The following is a 20358-nucleotide window of genomic DNA, read 5'->3' as shown; positions in this document are numbered from 1 at the left end:
TGTTCGATTCAACAAGGATTTTAATCAGCGTGATGTTTATTACTGGCAGTCCTGGCTGTACACCACCCCCACCTGCCTGCGAATCTCGTCCTCCACCTCAGCCAGCAGAATAGAGTCGGCATGGGAGACAACTGCACTCTCCTTTAGCCCTACATGGGAAAATCACACTGTAAGAACATGTACACTACTGTTTAGTCTGCAGGTAGAAATGTAAATAGCCATTAAGATTCTAGTGTTTCTGACGCCATCTTGTGTTGAAAGTATGTATAACAAGGTATGCCTTAATATGATGAATCACCTACTGATGCTTGTTTTAGGTGTTTCTTTAATACAATTCATTCTTGGTGATCTAGATACAGACTAAAATATGCTGGGTGGCAAAGTACCTTTGAGCAAACACTGTCGAACCTCCTCTGCTTCGTAACGCATGCCTGTGCTGTTGAGGAAGTTTAGAGGCAGACAGGGATCTGGCACTGGGTACTGGGTCTCCTTCCCATTCACTTCTAATGATGTGGGGCACCACATATGGGCAGGGATCTAAAAAGCATGACACAGGATATTTTCACAGCAGTCACTGGTTTGGCATTTCAGACTATCTGAATTGTATTTGATGATGTAACCCTTCTGTGATGCCCTACCCTGATGCTGCCCTGTGTCCCCACAATTACGGCATCGTTGGGCAGCTCTACACGCGAAGAGCAAGTAAACACTGCCAACCTGTTCTTGGAGAACTTCAGAGCGACGACGACAGTCTCGTCCACTCCTGCAACAACATGCAGATATATGATTTGCATTTGATGAAGCGATAAAACAAATGATGTACATTTTGTGACATGGTTTTAAAAAAGTGCAACATAGATTACTGTTGCAGCATGTCCAATGCGTCCTCTGCAAACATGCTGACTCAGTTAATTTGACTGTGCTATATGGTGAAAAAGAATCATATCGCAACTTTTATTGTGCCAGATAAGATTAAGTATCTTCAGACAGGAGCACTCGGTTAACTATTCTCAATGTATATACAGTATAAAATCATACTGGCAAAGATTTTACAAGCTCCACCTTAAAAACTCCCATTTAATATTATATGAGGGGCTTCAAATGAATATATATGGCTGAGCAACGATCCTGCCAGGGTCAAACTGTGATTGATGTGTTTAAAGCGAGAAGAGAAAGCAGGATTGAGGACGACGACTGGGCCACTACAACAGGCTTTTTTTTTGTCACATCACTCATATCACGTGAACAAATATTTAGTCTTTTGGTAAATTAATGAGCTTTTTTTCCCCCCAGATGTTAATGAAGCGAAAGAGCTTCAGAAATCATATAATTGCGTCTTGCCATCCTACTGTTCTCTTTGTCGTTACCTGTCTCCGTGCAGACACCTGTGGCCTGGATGCACTCCGGCTTTTCTCCATTGTACACCATGCATATGAACTGCAAGCAGTAGACACCAATATCTAGCATTGCTCCTCCGCCCAGCTCCTTCTGCGAACATCTCGGCAAGTGGATCACCGGCACGCCAAACTCGGATCTTACCATCTTCACCTCTCCCACCTCCCCCTGGGCCAGCAGCCGTTTGATCTCCACTGTGGCCGGGAAGAATCGGGTCCAGACAGCCTAAAGCAAAGAGCAGGAGGCGGTTTCTACAGTTGCTTTTTAGTTGCTTGGTGTTATGTTATGCAGATGTTGATTTACACTAAAACTCAAACATCCCAGCTTAAAATAACTTTAAATTATTAGAAAGGGTTTGCAAGCTCATTTAGTTATCACAACATGTCATTTTTTAACTCGAGACATCCCGACCCCTAAATTATTTTGCCGGTGAAAAGTGGAGAAAGAGAAATTAAAGCTGTGAAGATATTTTCCATCCGTACCTCCATGAGGAAGACGTCATTCCTCTTGGCAGAGGTCAGGATCTCCTTCACCTCCTTGGTGTTCATGGCCAGTGGCTTCTCACACAGCACATTCTTCTTGGCATTCGTAAAGAGCAGACAAGTGGTCAGATGGTAGGGGTGGATAACTCCAATATACACCACATCTGCACACACAAACCAGAGAGTATGCTATAGCAGGAGAAATGGTTCTGTCTGTCAAATTCCATGTGACAGTACATTTTCCACAGGAAATGAAAACAGCTGTAAAGTTTGAAGCTATACTGCATTGTTAAGTTTTAGCTCCCACTGAATTGTCCTGAAACAGCAAATCCCTTACATCAGGTGCTAAAGTGCAAAGAACCATAATCTTCTACAACCACGCTCTGACAGAAACCAACCTATATCTGGATCTCTGGCCAGCTCCTCGTAGCTGCCGTATGCCCGGGAGATGCTATGCTTTTTGGCGAACTCCTGTGCATCCTCTAATTTGCGAGCTGCCACAGCCACAACCTGTAAATACAGTTTCATAATATGAACTATTAACAACACAGTGCTTCAGCCCCCCTCAAATAATTTGGCATTATTGGCTTTAAAATAAACAAAAACTTTTTTATTTTTATTTTGGTGGTCATTAAATTAAACTATTGTTTCTCACATGGACAAGTTATTTATAACTCTAACATGCTACATATGTGCGTGCGTTCTGGTTTGTATGTTTTCTCACCCTTCAAATTACAATCCTGCTCATAATAAAACAAGTACCGGTAAACAACTCAAAGGTTCACACTGTCAGGTCCATTCTCCAGCCATTGTGTGCGGTCCCTTTAAGAATTAGGATTTGGAAGTGACACGGATATGAAAGCTAGTTTATGTCTTTCCTTTACAAGCAGGAAAATGTCTCCCTCTTTATTTGAGAAAAGTTCATATTTGTGTTGTCAAATTTCACTATGACCCTGAAATTCTGTCTCTTGTGTTGTTATATACTGAATGCAAGCAAAACTACAGAGCAAAATCACACGCTTTCTGATTGAACCAGTCTATGAACTGTCTGAAACAATGGATATCCACGGCCCCAAATGGGCGCGCGCAATTTGTATGCGTTTGTGTTTAGGAATCTGTTCATACTGATACCTGATGTTCGTCAGGAGGAAGAGTTTTCAGGGCTACAGTGAAGTCATGACTGATCTGCCCCGCGCTACAGATTCCCCACCTCGTTGCCATATTGGACACAGACTGCAAGAAGTGGTTCGACAGGAACACGTTGAGTTGATGTCAGTGTCACATTACTGCCACACGGTGGAGGCAAAGTATTATTTTTAACTCTGTGACGTTGCACAAAGATATGATGATGGTGATTTGTACAAAAACAGAGTCAGAGTAGCACTTTTATTTATTATTCATTTTTATATTTTGTATTTTTTATATCTTCTATTTACTTATTGGTATAAGCTGACACGTACAGTATATGTGTATATGTATGTGTGTATGTATATATATATATATATATATATATACATATATATACACATGTGTTTTTTTATTAATTTATTATTATTCATGTTTTAGCTGCTTTGACTGTCAAAGCACTTTGTTAACTCTGTTTTTAAAGGTGCTATATAAATAAAGTTATTATTATTGTTATTATGCACAGGGACATTTTGTTAGCGACTATTTATCATTGTATTGATTGGCATTATATTGAGGCTGAATTGTCTATTTATTTAACCTCTTAACTAAATAAGTAAATGTAATAGAGTGAAGTCGCGGTAAAGAAGCACCATAAAACTGATAGAAATAAATTTATGATAATTTTCTAAAGAGTGAACATGAATACACTTAATTATTGGACCCCTCCACTTTTCACAGTCCGAAAACTGTATTAAAAGGGAAGGGGGGGGCTGTATACGCGGCACGCACTAGGACCATGCGGAAACAGTGCCCGCTCAAGCTTCCAGTCAACATTCCATATCACAAATCTGCCTCAGAGGGATTTACAATTAACATATGATATCCTGTCTTTGGACCCTCACATTGGTTTAGGAAAAACTCCCCCCCAAAAAAACTTTAATGGGGGGGAAAAAAGGAAGAAACCACAGGAAGAGCAGTTGAGGAGGGATCCCTCTCCTAGGATGGGCAGAGGTGTAACATATATCGTGTACAGACTTAACATAATAAGATTACAACATAGTCAATACATATGATAGAAATTATGCAGTAGTAGCACTAATATGAGCAGCAAAATGATAACTACTGTCGAAAATAAAAGTCCTAATGTAAAGGTATTTAGGTTAGTTGTGATCTGTTATGCATGGTTGCACGAGTGTTTTCTGCCTGAAGTTAAGCCAAATCAACTGTTTTTGTATATATATATTGTTTATATATATATTTTTGGTTACATGTGTAGCAGGGCCACTCTTGTAAATAAACACTTTTTGTTTCCAGGAAAAGGTTTCTCGTGTCTGCCTTCTACCACTATCCCAGGTCAGGCTTCCTCACAGTAGTCCTCCCAGTCCTTTGTTGAAATAGCTAAAAATCTGAATTCAAAATAATCAAATGTGCACGTTCAGTCTCCTTATATTCAGTTTGAAAAGTCAATAAATGAATTATATGCAACACTTTGTTCTTCTTCGTCTTCTTGGTGTTAGATAAAACTGTAGCATATGAATCAGATCTTTCTGATCTAATTTGTTTTAACCTGTTTTGTCACCGTGTAATTATTGCTGGGGAAAAAAATACTGTAATTCTTAGATAATAGAGTGATAAAAAAAATACCGATGCCCATTTACTGCGTCATTTACGGTTAAAAAAAGTAAAAGTCACAGTGTTCGAAATGCTGCAAGCTGTGGAAACAGCATTTACTGATAGTTTGCACGGAGCGAGAATCCTCGCGGAGTCCTCAGAATACGTCATGCATTTGAAACCAGAGATGTATTTGAGTCCACGCATCTACTCATACTGATACCTGATGGTCTTAGGAAGGAATAGCTTTCAGGGCTACGGTGAAGTAGGCTACTGGTAGCCATAATGGACAGGACACCGATAGATTGAGTTGATATCAACAGTGCCACTTTGCTGCCACAAGATGGAGGCACAGTGTTATTTTGTATCTCTGTGACGTTGCACAGCAATAATTAATAATAGTGTTCATGACACAAATAATAGCAGAATAAACCTTTTTTATAGTCAGTTTTGTAATATCTTATCTCATCCTTCTTTCCTGCATGGACTCATGGGCTATTTTATTTGCAGCTATTTTTCATCCGTTTTTGACTAGATCTTTTTCCAAAATGTTATGCCCCAAAACGAACAGCCGTCTTGGTTCTAGTAAGGGGTGACAGGTTAAAGTTTTGGCAAGGAAACAGCATGACATGTCTAGAAATACATGTATAACTTCTTCTTTTTTATACCAGCAAATTTCAGCATTATCAATTCAACAAGCAAAACAGTTGCCAAAATAACGTCACTGCATTTGCATTCATGGACGGCATCCTGTATGAATGAGACACCGTCCAGTGTTTAGGAGGCCTACAGTATGAGGCCAAAAGGTTGGAAAACAAGTATTCAATGAGCCATACTCTTTGCTGACTCATAAAAGGCCATTCTCTCTGTCCTAACCTTGAAAAGCAGGCAGTGCAACCTGTTTCTGTATGGAGAGCATGAGTCTATTTGTACACGACTGCAGGGGTCAGACATGAGAAAACACTTTGATTCAAATGTGCCACTCGAAGTCTCTTCTTCTCTCCAGCGGATGATATTTTAACTGAAACAAGGCTTTCACAATCAAGCCTTTATTGGATTCATCAATCACACCCCCCACAGTGACAGCTGGGGTTGCCTTTCAAGGCCTAGGACTTGATTACAGGACATGGCTGCTCTGTTTGTTACATTGTGATTTATCTGGTTAAAGACATTTTTAAAACTGACATTTGTAAACAGACAGTGTCAGTGTTTGCCGTGTACTGTATCATAAGGACCTACAAGGCCTTTACATGGTGAATCTGGGGTAGAATGACAGTTTGGAGATCTCACGGGTCGATCAGATGCAACAAAATAAATGGAAAGCAAACAGCAATAAATGCACTGATTTGCATGGTCAAATAATTTGCAGATTTTATTTTTAATACAGCGGCCGCTCACTACAGTATGTTATCCAAGTCACATTTGTCTCACTGACACTGTGTCTGCTCGGGCTTTGTCACGCACTGTCATGAGTTATCTGCTTATACCAAAGATCCAAAGCCTGCCTCGAGCAGCTCCCTCCGTTCCATCTGAGTAGGTTAAGGTCAGGTGATTTCGGCTTTGGAGTGATGTCACTGGCTGAAGGTAACTCACACCCGTTTCCTGATTTCATCCATGATCTCTGTCAGTAAGACAGAGTCTGCCAGAGGCATCCGTGGGCTCTCCTTAAGTCCTGCAGATAAAGAGGAGTTTAACGGGGAAATCAGACTGCCTGAAAGACTGTTCATAACCACCGTTAAATTATGCACGTATTCACAATGAGGCATAAATGATGTCATAGCAGGGATGTAAAGATTATGTAAATTCATAAGAGGCAAAACAAATCGGAGTGTAATACTGTATAAGTTAGACATCCCAAGGACTGATAACAGCATTGATTCTGAACCAATCTGATGAGTTCATTCATGTACTCGTCCAAATTTTCTCAAGAAGCTCCAGGAAAGTGACGTTGCAGTGTTGTTCTTTCAAACTGCACCTTACCTTTGAAATGGGGGTTTCGGGCTGTTCAAACAGTTTCACCTCTTTGAAGACAAATATACAATATACTTTCCTTTTTTCACTTCTTCTGCCTCATAGCGAAGCCCAGTGCTGTTGGTGAAATTCAGAGGGAGGCAGTGTTCAGGCAGAGGGTACTTTGTCTCCTTGTCGTTCACCATGAGTGTGGTAGGGCAGTGCATGGGGCCAACGACCTGGAGGGGAAAGAGGACATGCATTTTTGTGTTTATCCAATCACTCAACTCGTAACTCATCAAATGCCGTGGGAATGGATCCTTGACTGAATGCTTCAGTTTAATTAAATGTGAAAATAATTAGCGGTCCAACTCAGTTTTTTTTGCATATCGCAGTCCTTTCTTAATTCAGTCAAATGTCCCTGTGCAAGACGACCATAATACACTTTGATGGAGCCCTCAGTGCCACTGATGACAGCATCGTTCGGAAGTCGAGCATAAATTGAAAAGGCACAGAAGGCCATTCTGTTCCTTGAGAACTCCATCACCACAATCACTGACTCATCCACTCCTGTCGAACATTTAAAAAGGTACATCATTGAAACACTGGTGAAAAGGAAATGAATGGAATCACTACTGCTGTTGCTCATGAAAACTAGGTCCAATAAGTTAAATTCTATTCGGGATTTACTGGCATGAGGTCACAACATTTGTTTTTGTGCAGCTATTAATAAAATAAAATTCAAAAATGTTACATGAGATAAGAAAATGCTCATTACATGTGTAGTGTGATGTGACGGACCTACATTGAAGGATATCATGCTGTGAGACAGTATTCCCCTGTCAGTTTTACTGTGTTACTGTATTCTCCGCGGAGGCTTTGGATTAGTCTCACATTTTAAAGATAAGTCTGGGATTTTCTGTGTGAAAAATGTGTCCCTGAGGTGTTTACACTGTGGACAGTTCATTTAAAAAAGTGATTTCTGTCTCAGTTTCTTGTGCATCACAAGAGAGATTCTAATGTTCTTTTTTCATGGTTTCATTAGCCACGTTGTGATCAGTGATTCATGTGGTGTGGTTAATGATGCTAATCTACATCCCACCTCTGCTGCATGACCGCTGCGCTGAATCATACCTCAGTCAAGCAGCACCCCTGTGGCCTGGATGGACTCCGGCCTCTCTCCGTTGAACACCATCAGCACAAATTGCAAGCAGTACACTCCAATATCCAGCAGTGCGCCACCGCCCAGCTCCTTCTCCACAGAGCAAAGATTTCCTTGCATCATGAGATACTCATGCCACTGTAATGTAACTGCTGGCCTAAAGTACAATGGGATTTTTAACACACGCAGACCGCAATGCCTCCTGCTGCAATATTGTTTGTGACAGGTCAAAGCAATAGATATACATTTTGGGAAATACGCTTGCTTTCTTGCAGAGAGCTAGATGAGAAGATGGATAGTACTCTCTGCAAATGGGTATGGTGTACATTATCATCTAATTCCTGGCAGCAGAGCAAATAATGCAAAGTCTATTTCCCAAAATGTTGAAAAAAAAGTAATTTAATAACAATATAATTAAAATAGTTTTCTGCATTTGATCCATTTTTATTTCACGAGATACGAAACCGTAATTTTGTTGTTGGCACCAAGCCTGCACTTGCCAGTGCTCCGTGTGCAGCACTCCCAAGTACACAATGTCTGTGACGATACAGATGTTCCAGGCTCAGCTTCAAACAGCGACACAAACAAGCCACTATCTCTGCCTGTGCAGCCGCTCACAGCTCTTCATTCACCAATGGCTAGGTCGTTGGCCAGCTCCACATAGCTGCCGTAAGCCTTAGGAATACCATGCCTCTTGGCAAACTCTTTGGCATGCTCCAAGCTCCTCGATGCAATCACTGCTATCTGTGCGAAAGAGAAAAAAAAACACACACACATTTATCACAGTGCTGCTCTGTCCGCAGCTCTGTTTAGTGCAGAGGAGACAAGCTGTCTGACAGTGACGACGTAGTGAGCCTGATTGGGTAGAGTACCTGGTGATCTCCAGGAGGCAGAGTCTTCATGGCCACGCTGAAGTCACGGCTGATCTTCCCCACACCACAGAGTCCCCATCGGGTTGCCATGTTGACTTGGAACGTATAAGTGACAAACGAGCGGGATGGTGCTTCAGTAAAGGTCTGCGCTGCTGGCCTTGGAAAAGGTTGCACGTTCAGGGGAAGAAACATACGAAACTGTCATGCCTTAGAGCCAGCAGCACTTCAGCGAGAAGGCTCCTGGATTTATATGCTGCGGGCGCCGGACGTGTCACCTGCCCTCTGCTCCCACCCTGAGGTCAGATGGTACAACACACACACACACACACATACTGCTGTGTTGTTGCTGACACAGGCCTTTCAATTTGGACTAAAGTGGTTTTGTACCATTTGCCTCTAGAAATCTGCAACAGGATTATCAGTGGGACTCTAATCATTAACACGCTGAAGGGGAACAATCGCAAAGTTGAATGTATGCAGGGCGAGGGCTCACCTTGTCCACAGATCAACACTCTCCCACAGTAGTACAGGTCAGGTCCTGGAAGCAGGAGCTGCTTAGTTTCACACTGAGAGAGCCGGCCTGCGATGGTCTGTCAGCCACACAGAAGATTAAACCCGAGTCTCGTGGGGGTTTCTGGGATAAATAGATATGCTAGGTTCACAGAATGCTCATAGTGCCCACAGCAGGATAATTGAACTGGCCAGTAAGCTGAGCCAGGATGACTGTAGAAAAGAATCAGCTCAGTTGTCCTTGAGCTAAATATTATCCGTTTACAGATTGTGTAAACTTCCTGCCATGTGCTGCCAGTAGAGGACACTGTGTTGTCAGCGGAGTTTACTTTCTCTCTCAAGCTCTGAGGAGTTGGCATTTTTATGTCAAAATGTATACCCATTTAATATTACGGTCAATTTAAAGTACAGCCATTGTCTTCAGTATGTGGTGTTTTTCCTCATTTTCTGCAGGAGCTATATATGGTGATTAGATTTACATGTCAACATAGTGTCAGTGTCAGCAACTTCCTCATTATGACTTTTTTTATTATTATCAATGACTCTACTCACTCGCTGCTTTCCTTTTGTATTTCGCTTCCAAATGAATACTGGGAGCTGTGTGCCGTTGTCATAACAACAAGGTGCCAGCTGGGCAATTTGTATGCAAATGGCATTGGGCTTGGCCTGATATCCTTGCCTATACCACAGGACTTGGTTGCCATGGGAATGCCCAACTCCTCCTTGAGTAATTTGTACCTTTTTATTAATTTTTTAAACTTTAAGTACTACGGACACAGCGGTATTTCTCTGGCATCACCACAGGTGTTAAGAAAAGAGGTAAACGTGTGAGGCAGGATGTGTAACCTGAGAGGGCGAGTGCAACTCGATTTTAAATTGGTGTGAAGCAAGGACTTGGTTCTGTGCGACCTGACACACAGCACAGAGGCTCAGGTGGTCAGAGAAGGGTGTTCTGCACAGGCCTTGGGATGGAGGTGGATGGTAAAGATGGCTCCAGAAAGCAAATGGTGATGAGCCGAGTCATTCAGAAACCATACGGAAGGAAGCCAGGGCCTCAATATTTAGCGCGGCCAGGATTGCCTTCCACGTCTTTTACTTCTCACTGTCTCTATTTGATTAAAATTCATGCATCATCTCTTGTCTGCGTCCCTATTCCACCAGGACATGGAGGAACACCGGTCACAACAGTGTCCTTAGAGAGGGGGGGTTGTTTTGCATGTGAAGGTGGTTGATCACAGCAGACAGTTTTGTTTCACACATTGTCACATTATTTCGTCTGTGCATATTGCTATCAAAAAGACCCCTCCCCCAAACTAAGTTTGCGAAGAAAGAAACATAAAACATTCAAAGCTTGTAAACTATAGGATTTTTTTTAAGCTAGCCTGTTATTTGATGTTGTTGAACTCTTTTTGAATCTTAATTATTGAAGATAGTACTGGCTCTGCAACCCCAGTTACCACGTAACAGCTCCGCATTTCATCAGCAACTTCAAGTTTAATGGCAAATAAAAAAGGACCAGAGAGAGGCACCCTAATCCCATTTTGATTGATGCGGATATGCAGAGGGTTCTTCCCCCCTTCCCCCAGCTGTCAGTGTAAGTGAGAGCCATCTTGCTGCTTTGTATTTTCTGTTTTTTTGTGGGGGGAAAGGGAACAGTATTGCAGCAGTTATGGGAGCACCATCACTCCTTCATCTCTGTCTCAAGGTCACTGCAGAGGAAGGGTGTCAGGCTAGACAAGCGCCAGAAGGTGCCAGCCATTTTGAGGGGAGGTTGGGAGCTTGATGAATCCAGGGAGGGAGAGGGAAGTGGGCAGAGAGGAGTAATAAGTCATTTTGTCAATGCTACAGCATGTTCTGATGTGGGTTATTTCTTTCCATTAGAAAAAAGTGTGATAGAAGGAGACTGAGAGGAGCAAGCAGAACTGGGAGCCTTTGAGCTGCCCGGCATTGTGCTGGTCCTTTGAGAGTCCTATCTTTGTCTGCAGCACACACACACACACACACACACACACACACACACACACACTGGGAGGCTGAGCTGTGGACCAAGAGCAGGCTGGACCAGAGCTGACTAAGCAGCCCTTCATCTGGATGTTAGTGCTGATAGGGAGGGCAGCAGGATGTAGAGGGAGTAGAGCCGAACATAAGGCTATTACACTGACTTACCGTTCATTTCGACCAACTCTCCATGTGTTTTATGTTTTTTGTCAGCCGTTTATGTGAGGCTGAAAACACTCATGAAAGCGGACCGAGGAGACACATTAGGCAACATTGTCAGCAGGCTGGTTATTATATGTTGATCGTTTATTTTACACAGGATTGTGCATTTAGTCCTGATGCTTGGTTGCCTGTTTAAAGTCAAATGTGTGCACTGTTATTGACACAGTACAGACTAAGCAAGCACCAACAATGTGATCTAATCTGCTAACCTACACACCCCAAGCGCATTTTAAGCAAAATTCACTTCTCTGTTACATTTGCAATGTCTCATTGTTGTGTAATCTTTATTTAAACAAGCAAAGTAATACCAATTGTTTATTACTCTGACCAAAGTTTCAGGCAGATGCACAAGGAGAATGGATTTACCAAGGTGAGTTTTCATGTTAACAAATGTGGTAAAATATGTTTTGTTTTTTCTGTAACGGTTACACTTAATGGATCTGAAAGAGGGTTTTCCAACCAACAAATAAAGCCCTGTGAGAGGAGGTTTTGCCCGTGTGGTGAATGTCTATTTCTATTTGAGTGGTAAACAAGTCCACATAAACATTTCCTGGTAAGACCTTCCTGAGCACCCTTCCTCTGCCGCGTGACAGAAAAGCTGTTCAGTGAGACCAATGTAGATGCTTCACCCACCTTCTGATTTCCCACTCCATCAGTGGTCTGTATCCCCCCTGTTGGCCAGTCACACTGGCTCCTCTGCGGGGAGGCCGAAGCTATTAAGCAGCTAACACACTCCGCTGCATCCCCCTATTTAATTGCTTGATAGGGCTTGTGATATTTTTATCAGCTGTCCTGTTGCGGATGGCTGCCAAGAGGGGAGATGTGTGTGTGTGTGTGTCTTTATGCGTCATGCCTCGGTACACCTCTGACAAGAGAGCTGCCTGCTTGCTGCAGGAAACCCGGGGCTTCTGTGCACCTGCATATCAAACTGTGTGACCCAGCCTCTCAGCCGTGACACAGCACAGAACATCCGTACCTAAATTGGGCTTTGGCTTTGACGCCTCATCATTATCGTGCTAAGATAATGGACAATTTCTTCAGCACTTTGGAGCTGATTTTCCCACACACAGTACACAATTGTTCCTCCACTGTGGATATTTGCATGTACATTATGAGGTTTAAAGATGGCTCTGAAAAGTATAGTGGATGGATGTATCACTATAAGGTGCTATCAGTATCAGATATGAGGCATTTTCCTGCCTCGGGACTTTACAGATACAGTACAAAGGTTACTGTTGCTGTCTCTCACACACATTAGCACTTCCCTGCCGGCTGTTGAGTTTATTAACTGTATGCTTGTCCAGAGTTGGAGTGAGGTGAAGGGAGGAAGAAGTGTCAGTGGGAGAGAGCGAGAGAGAGAGAGAGAGAGAGAGAGAGAGAGAGAGAGAGAGAGAGAGAGAGAGAGAGACAGCATAGGATCCTTATTAGAGATCCGGAGCCAACCAACAAAAAAACAGGAAAAAAACGATTCGCTCACTTTTCCAGTTGAGTTTGTGGCAGGGGATTAGGAAGTGGATTTCACCTCTTTGAGTGCAAGCTCTGTCTCATGTGGGAATTATTGAATTCATTCAGCAACTCCCTCAATGCGGTTTCGGAATTTTTACTGCAGTCACTCGGCATGGCACACTGATTGGATACAGCCAGTTAGTCACACTATTTTACAAAGCAAGCACAATTTCTCCCAAAATAAGCGTAACACTTTGAACCCTGGAATAAATAAATGAAAGAATATGCATCACAATTCATGGTCAATCTTTCCTTGCCATATTTTCTGAGCAGACAGCTAACTCTAACAATAAAATCAATTCAAATCCTTAGATGCCTCTTTGCTGAATAGAAATGTCAAAATGTACTTAAATTTCCTCAATTGCCACAAACAGTTTTAATGGTTGTTTGAGGTGTTTTTTGTCTTTGTCGAAATGGAGTTAATGCGATGACTGGACCAGGAAACACTTTTGCCAAACAAATTGTGACGGCGTGAACATTGAACGAATATGACTGGCTGAGCTGTGTACGGCTTCTCGGATATAGAGTGCTGCAGGGATGACGTATTTCTGTAGGCCAACTCCGGAAGTTCGAATCGCATTGGTTCCCTCAATAAAAAACAATGGAATTTTTCCATTGGATTTTGGAATACTGCAGAAAATAAGCTCTGTGGCAAACACAGGTTTATGTTCCTTACATGTTTTTATCTATCTCAAATGAAGACCTTTGTGATTTTTGAAGTGTAAATGCAATCCCCAGAAGTAAAAAGCATTATGAATGAACTACACCACGGTTACGGTTGCTAAACTAGGATTGGACAAACATTCTTCGGGGAGGGGTTTCCCAAACGGTCACTTGGGCAACAGGAAACAGCCCTCCTCTATCCCTCTTATCACACACAAAACACACACACACACACACACTCATAGACACAGCCAAAGAGGCACAGTCACACATATAAGAGCACGAACACAATACAATTTTCCCCACCCCTCCCTCTTGTTTTTTTTTCTCTGTTTTGCTCTGGGGAAGTTGGCACCGTGCTGTAACTGTCTATTGTATCCACTGCTGTGGGCTATGTGGTTACACACTCACACGTACACACAGTCAATGACATGCAATATAAATCTTGCACATTTTGCACATAAAAAAGAAAAAAGAATCCCTGTGAAACACCTGAGGAGGAAACATCAAAGGCTCTGAAGGATCCACCTCTGCCAATGAAAGTGAGTCATCCTTTACACAAACTACATCAGCTTCCTTCATGTCATGTAAAGACTACAGCCTCTGTGAGACCTGCTCCATTGATGGCTGTTGGTAAAGATACAGACAGATTTTAGGGAGACACCTGACTCTGAAGCATGACACTTGACTACTGGAAAAACAACAGAAAATACCTCAAAACAATATATGTTTACATTCAAGTGACAAAGAGGGCGTACAAACTATCAGTCTACGTCTGGAGGGAAGGAGGATGTGATATTATTTTTCAGCCATAAAGTCCACAGAGGGAGGAGGTCGGGGTAATTGAATGGCTCAACAAAATGGCTGACTGACATAGGTGAATGCTATAGACCCTTTTACAGTTTGTCAAAAATGATGACTTACGGATATACGCACAGTTTGGCAAGAGCAGCTGAGAACAATAGCTTGTCAAGCTATGCAAGGGAATTAACCACCAAAGATTGTAAATGCAGCCTAAACAAATTGACTTTGATGAATGGAGACGGACTTCCAGATCTGTGTGCTCGTGAGTGAGGTGGTAGAATACATTACCAAGTAACACAATATTTAATGGCCGGATATATACACATATCTGGTGTCCTAGAGTGTAATGATCCACCAGCGAGGAATTACAAGCATACCGGTCACTATATGCCTTCAACTACGTTATTTGTGGTCATATACAGCATGTCAAATACCATGACATGAAAGCAGACTTAAGAGGACTACATGTCGCCAACACGTTTAATAAAGTGCAGCCGGTGTTTTGGTTTAACGAGTGACCGTGATAGCTGGTGAATCTCAGCCGAGTGCCTCCGAGGCTGCAGTGACGGCAGCTGTTGAAAACTTGAACAGAAGATGTAGGTGTCCATTAAAAATCCTTCATTCAATTGTAGATACTCATCTGTGTTTATCATCTACGCCAACCAGTTACAACATCTGGCTCAGAGTCACCAGTAAACACACTTACTTGGTCAACCAAACCGTAACCATATGATTTGAAAAATGTTTTGGAAAGTGCAGTATTGTTGCACTTTTTATTTTATCGTAAGACCTGTTTTGCATGTCAGTCACATAGGAGTGTTTTACAAATATATCTCTCTAGGTTATCAAGAAACTGCCATAAATGTTCAAACGTTGCAGTGCTGACAGGCAGAAGGAGAGAATGGCTGCATTACCGAATGCCTGAATGACCTGCACGTCTCCTAAAGCGGTGTGTGACTTAATTCTTTTTGAATTCATATTGGCAAAAGCGCAGAAATCCTTTCAAAGTGCCCTTTGCAAAGGCAGCAAAAAGAGGACCAGGCCTGGTCAGTATAGAATATCAATCTATTATAGGTGTTTCATAATTTAGACCATGTAGATATTGTGTTAAACTTAATTGATTTTTTTTCGCACACCCACCCCTCTCTTTCTCCCTCCACAGCCCTCGCTTTGTGAATGAGCAGCAGATTGTTCAGCAGTCCTTTAAGCCATATAGTGAGATATATTTCTGACTCTTCAGCACCCCAGAGCTGGTCAGCGACAGGGACTATTTTATTATCCACAATGGGGAAAGAAATCATTCAGTGAAAGGCCTTTCAGGCTTTCATTGTACTAACAATCACAGCTGATTCTGATTTCACTCACTACTGGTACATGTTACAGCTCTCCTGGGCTATATGACGTAACATTACAGGCCACTTGACAGGAGGAGGGTGAACGCAATGTTGGCTGTGACTCTTTTGCCATGTGCATTCCATCCGTTACCTTGTTGATGAGAAAGATTTAGTTTATGCCTGCATTGAGATGCCTACCGCAGGAATGCCTGTTTGTTAATTTGTTTGGGGGGGTTTTAATGATCACTCCATTAATGCAGGGGATTCCAGTAATATTTGATATGGGTGCGCACCTCCTCCGCCAGTAGAAAGGACATTCATTTGTGAGATGAAGCATGGAGGTCAGCAAGGCCAGTGTGACATTCGGTGCATTGGTTGGCTGACTCCAAAATTGCTCCTCCTTTCCGCTCCCCTCCAGGAATGATTCTGCTCAACAGACTGGCTCTTCTGCAACGCTATAACTTTGGGAGTCAGTAATGACACTCAAACCGTCTTAATTATTCTGAGCAATGGCTAGGTGTAATTAGGCCTCTCTAGCTGCATACGGTTGATGATAATTTGATCCTTCTCCCCCAGCTCTTCGTGATTCTCGCATCGACATGACTTTATCACACGACATTTCGTGCTGCTAATATTCGTTTGGTTTTCATTGGCAAAGAGAATTTGATAAATGACTGTATTTTTCTGATCCATCTCAAAGCTAGAAGAGGAACCATGGAAGAAAAACAAGCCTACCAACACAGCCAATCAAGACGCTGCTTTCTTAAGCCTGGCGATGGTTTACTACAAAGCCATTTGCTGTCAGAATTTAAACCCACATGATTTATGATGTGGCTGCCGTGGTCTGCTTTCTTTCCTTAGTTCAAAGGATGAGCCTAGCTGCAAAACACTCAAGGGCACAGGCTAATATGATAAACTGGGAACAGAGGCTGCAGGCTGAGGGGGTTGGGCCTCCTGCAAACTACAGTTTACCCCCTGTGAAAAGCAAGCGCTGCCGTCTCTGGAGCAAAGGGAGGAAGAGGGATGTGATCTCCCCCCCCCAATCAACTCTCACTGGGGGAGAGGATGAGGAGGAGGAGGATGGTATCACCAGTCATGGAGGATTATCATTGCTAAAAATAAGAAAATGGCATTTTCCTCTCTTTCAAATGAGTTCCTCTGGGTTCCTTTGTCTGTTATTATTTTCATGAGAGAGAGTGGTTTTATGAAATACACATAAATCATCCACTAAACGATATAGCATGCTAATATATTGAAATGTATTTGGTTTCTTTGCAACAGTATGTATGTTGTGGAGAGAAAAATATTTCAGCTTACTGTTCAGCATTTCAAAAACCAGCACTAAACATCACTCTCCTTTAAATTAAAAGCCCCCAAAATATATTCCTCTCATGCCAGCAATCGGTTAAGCAGAGGGATCATATTTTGGATATAGTGGATTTCACATTTTGGAATTAATCTTTGCAATTCAATTTCAAGGACCGAATCAACAAACAGAATTTAAACGGCGTATTGCAAGATGGATTTAGGACTCCCTAGTCAGAAATAGGCAGCGAACTGTATCAGCCTCTGAGGGTTCATCTGGAGGGAGGATTGGCTGTGCTTGGAAACAGACATTTAGGACAGACTGTTAGCAGATGGCTGGGTGACAACTTGAGCTGCTGGTTCTTGTGTTGACGTATCACAGCGAGGTCGCAGCTCAAGGCAGCACGTCATCACATCAAAATCTGTCTCTCAGTTCCCATTAACACTCACCGGATAACATGGAAATGGCCAGCGAAGGTTAATAAAAGAAGAGTGGATGTGAAATACTTTCAATGTATCACAGCAAGTGTACACAATATCAATATGGCAGGGGTGGAAGAAGTACTCATATCCTTTACTTAAGTTAAACAACCAATATCACAATGTAAGACTATTCTATTGGGTAAATTGGGTAAATTTTAAGGGTAGCTTAAAATCCTACTTAAGTCTTACAGAAGTACAGTTGCCCACTTAGTGAATTTCATCAACAGTTCTTTCCAATTTGACACCTATTCGCCCATTCAAACACCAATAGAAGCAAGCTACCATGCAAGGCACTGGCCTGCGCGGGGGCAGAAGGCGCTCGGGACCGCCCCCTTTCAATTCAATTCAATTCAATTCAATTTATTTTTGTATAGCCCAAAATCACAAATTACAAATTTGCCTCAGAGGGCTTTACAATATGTACACGTTTGACATCTTCTTGTCCCGGGACCCTCACATCAGAACAGGAAAAACTCCCCAAAAACCCCTTTAACGGGGAGGAAAGAGGAAGAAACCTGTGGGAGAGCAATAGAGGAGGGATCCCTCTCCCAGGATGGACAGGCGTGCAATGATGTCATGTGTAGAACAGGATAGTGAATTACAACACATTCAATGTAATTACAGCACATTCAATGTATGACACAACCACGACAGGAGGCAAGACCTGGTCCAGGTAAACCCGGATACACAGGAACCTGTGAGGCGAGAAAGCACAGAGACTCTGGTGAAGAAGCAGGTCAATAATGTGCATTAATGGTATCGGTAATATGAAATAGTAATGTGAGTAATAATAAAAGTGATATTAGCAGTTGGAGTCAGCAGGGCCATGGTAGGAGGAAGGACCAGGGTCCAGATGAAACCATGCTCCATGGAAACCTGTGAGGAGAGGAAGCACAAGGACTCCGGGGAAGAGACAAAATGAGTACCGTGCATTAATTGTATCGGTAATAGGATTAATAATCAGTACTGTGCATTAATGGTGTCGGTAATAGGATTAATAATGTTAATCATGAAGATCGTAGTAGATGTCAGCAGGGCCATGGCTGGTTGAAGAACCAGTGTCCAGATAAAACTGCGGTCATCCTGTGAGGCGAGAAAGCACAAATACTCCGGGGAAGAAGTAAAGTTAGTAATGAGCATTAATGGGACATCAATGCATACAGACGGAGGTGAAGAAGAGGAGGAGAGAGGTGCTCAGTGTAGGAAGTCCCCCTGTAGTTTTTGCCTATACCAGTTTGTCCATGGGCCGGTCCAAGGCAAGCCAGAGCCAGCCCTAACTATAAAGCGCTAACTATAAGCACTGTCAAAGAGGAAAGTCTTAAGCCTACTCTTAAATGTGGTGAGTGTGTCTGCCCCCCGGACAGAAACGGGAAGCTGGTTCCACAGAAGAGGAGCTTGATAACTGAAGGCTCTGGCTCCCGTCCTACTTTTTAAGACTCTAGGAACCACAAGTAACCCTGAATCACTGGATCGCAACTCTCTAGTAGGGCAGTATGGTACTATAAGCTCTTTAAGATATGATGGAGCCTGACCAGTTCGGGCTTTGTAGGTCAGTAAAAGGATTTTAAATTCTATTCTAGATTTTACAGGGAGCCAGTGCAGAGAAGCTAATACAGGAGTAATATGATCTCTCCTCTTAGTTCTTGTTAGTACACGAGCTGCAGCATTCTGGATCAGCTGGAGAGATTTAAGAGACTTATTAGAGCAGCCTGAAAATAAGGAATTGCAGTAATCTAATCTAGAGGTAACAAATGCATGAACTAATTTCTCTGCATCGCTTTGAGATAGGATGTGCCTGATTTTTGAAATATTACGTAGGTGAAAAAAGGCAGTCCTAGAAATAAGTTTTATCTGAGAGTTGAAAGACAAATCCTGATCAAAGGTAACTCCAAGATTCTTGACGGTGCTGCTGGATGCCAGCGCAATGCCATCTAGAGAAACTATATCATTCGATAACTGATTTCGGAGGTGTTCTGGGCCTAGTAGAATAACTTCAGTTTTGTCTGAGTTTAACATCAGGAAGTTGCAGGTCATCCAGGTTTTTATGTCTTTAAGACACGCTTGCAGTTTAGCAAGCTGGTTGGTTTCGTCCGGTTTGATCGATATATATAATTGAGTATCATCTGCATAACAATGAAAGGTTATAGAGTGTTTTCTGATAATATTGCCTAAAGGAAGCATATATAAGGTGAACAAGATTGGTCCAAGCACAGAACCTTGTGGAACTCCATAACTGACGTTGGTCCTCATTGAGGCTTCATCATTTACATAAACAAACTGAGATCGATCCGATAAATAGGATCCAAACCAGTTCAGTGCGGTTCCTTTGATGCCAATATAATGTTCCAGTCTCTGCAACAGGATGTAGTGGTCTATAGTGTCGAACGCAGCACTAAGGTCTAACAGAACAAGAACAGAGACGAGTCCTTTGTCTGATGCGATTAGAAGGTCGTTAGTTATTTTTACCAGAGCTGTCTCTGTGCTATGATGCTTTCTAAATCCTGACTGAAAATCCTCAAATAAACTATTGTTACACAGAAAGTCACATAACTGATTTGCAACTGCTTTCTCAAGGATCTTAGAGAGGAAGGGAAGGTTCGAGATCGGTCTATAGTTGGCCAACACCTCTGGATCCAGAGTGGGCTTCTTAAGAAGAGGTTTAATCACAGCTACTTTGAAGGACTGTGGTACATGACCTGTTACTAAAGACAAGTTGATGATATCTAATAAAGTTGTGCTAATTAATGGTAGCACTTCTTTAAGCAGCCTAGTCGGTATAGGGTCTAAGAGACAGGTGGACGGTTTAGATGTAAAAATTGTTGAAGTCAGTTTGTCAAGGTCGATGGGAGTAAAGCCATCTAAACATATATCAGGGTTTACAGCTGTTTCTAAGGTTACTCTATTTGTGGAAAGATCGGTCGAGGGCAGGAGAT

At 42.3% G+C, this 20358-nt stretch overlaps 1 protein-coding gene and 1 pseudogene across 3 annotated transcripts; both read right to left on the bottom strand.

Annotated features, from left to right (window-relative positions):
- Positions 1–16: 16 nt before the first annotated feature.
- On the bottom strand, positions 17–3138 carry dhdh.2 (dihydrodiol dehydrogenase, tandem duplicate 2). Of its 2 annotated transcripts, none has more exons than XM_079295314.1 (7): positions 3009–3138; positions 2276–2387; positions 1878–2041; positions 1368–1620; positions 639–763; positions 387–537; positions 17–149 (listed from the first exon to the last, which is right to left on the bottom strand). In XM_079295314.1, exons 1-7 carry the CDS (start codon positions 3096–3098, stop codon positions 40–42), a joined length of 1005 nt encoding a protein of 334 aa, XP_079151440.1. In that variant the 5' UTR covers positions 3099–3138; the 3' UTR covers positions 17–39. The 2 variants fall into 2 exon arrangements, with proteins under 2 accessions (XP_079151440.1, XP_079151441.1); XM_079295315.1 differs by having other exon boundaries at positions 84–141.
- A 3067-nt stretch (positions 3139–6205) lies between these two features.
- LOC306793922 (trans-1,2-dihydrobenzene-1,2-diol dehydrogenase-like) lies at positions 6206–8690 on the bottom strand (annotated as a pseudogene). The gene is made up of 7 exons: positions 8601–8690; positions 8361–8472; positions 8214–8265; positions 7701–7885; positions 7012–7136; positions 6663–6805; positions 6206–6323 (listed from the first exon to the last, which is right to left on the bottom strand). The product of its transcript is annotated as a trans-1,2-dihydrobenzene-1,2-diol dehydrogenase-like (transcript).
- Positions 8691–20358: the final 11668 nt, after the last annotated feature.

Source organism: Melanostigma gelatinosum (genome assembly GCF_949748355.1).
Source record: "Melanostigma gelatinosum genome assembly, chromosome: 2".
Lineage (NCBI taxonomy): Eukaryota > Metazoa > Chordata > Actinopteri > Perciformes > Zoarcidae > Melanostigma > Melanostigma gelatinosum.
Note: the sequence above shows the minus strand (reverse complement) of the source record. Positions and strands in the feature narration are given on the sequence as shown.

Excerpts from the sequence above, each read along its gene's own strand:
- dhdh.2 (XM_079295314.1), bottom strand. The coding sequence starts at position 3,098 with ATGGCAACGAGGTGGGGAATCTGTAGCGCGGGGCAGATCAGTCATGAC. Across the intron at positions 2,042-2,275 it reads GGCCAGAGATCCAGATATAG|ATGTGGTGTATATTGGAGTT; the intron begins GTTGGTTTCTGT and ends TTGTGTGTGCAG. Across the intron at positions 764-1,367 it reads AGGTGTCTGCACGGAGACAG|GAGTGGACGAGACTGTCGTC; the intron begins GTAACGACAAAG and ends ATGTTGTTGCAG.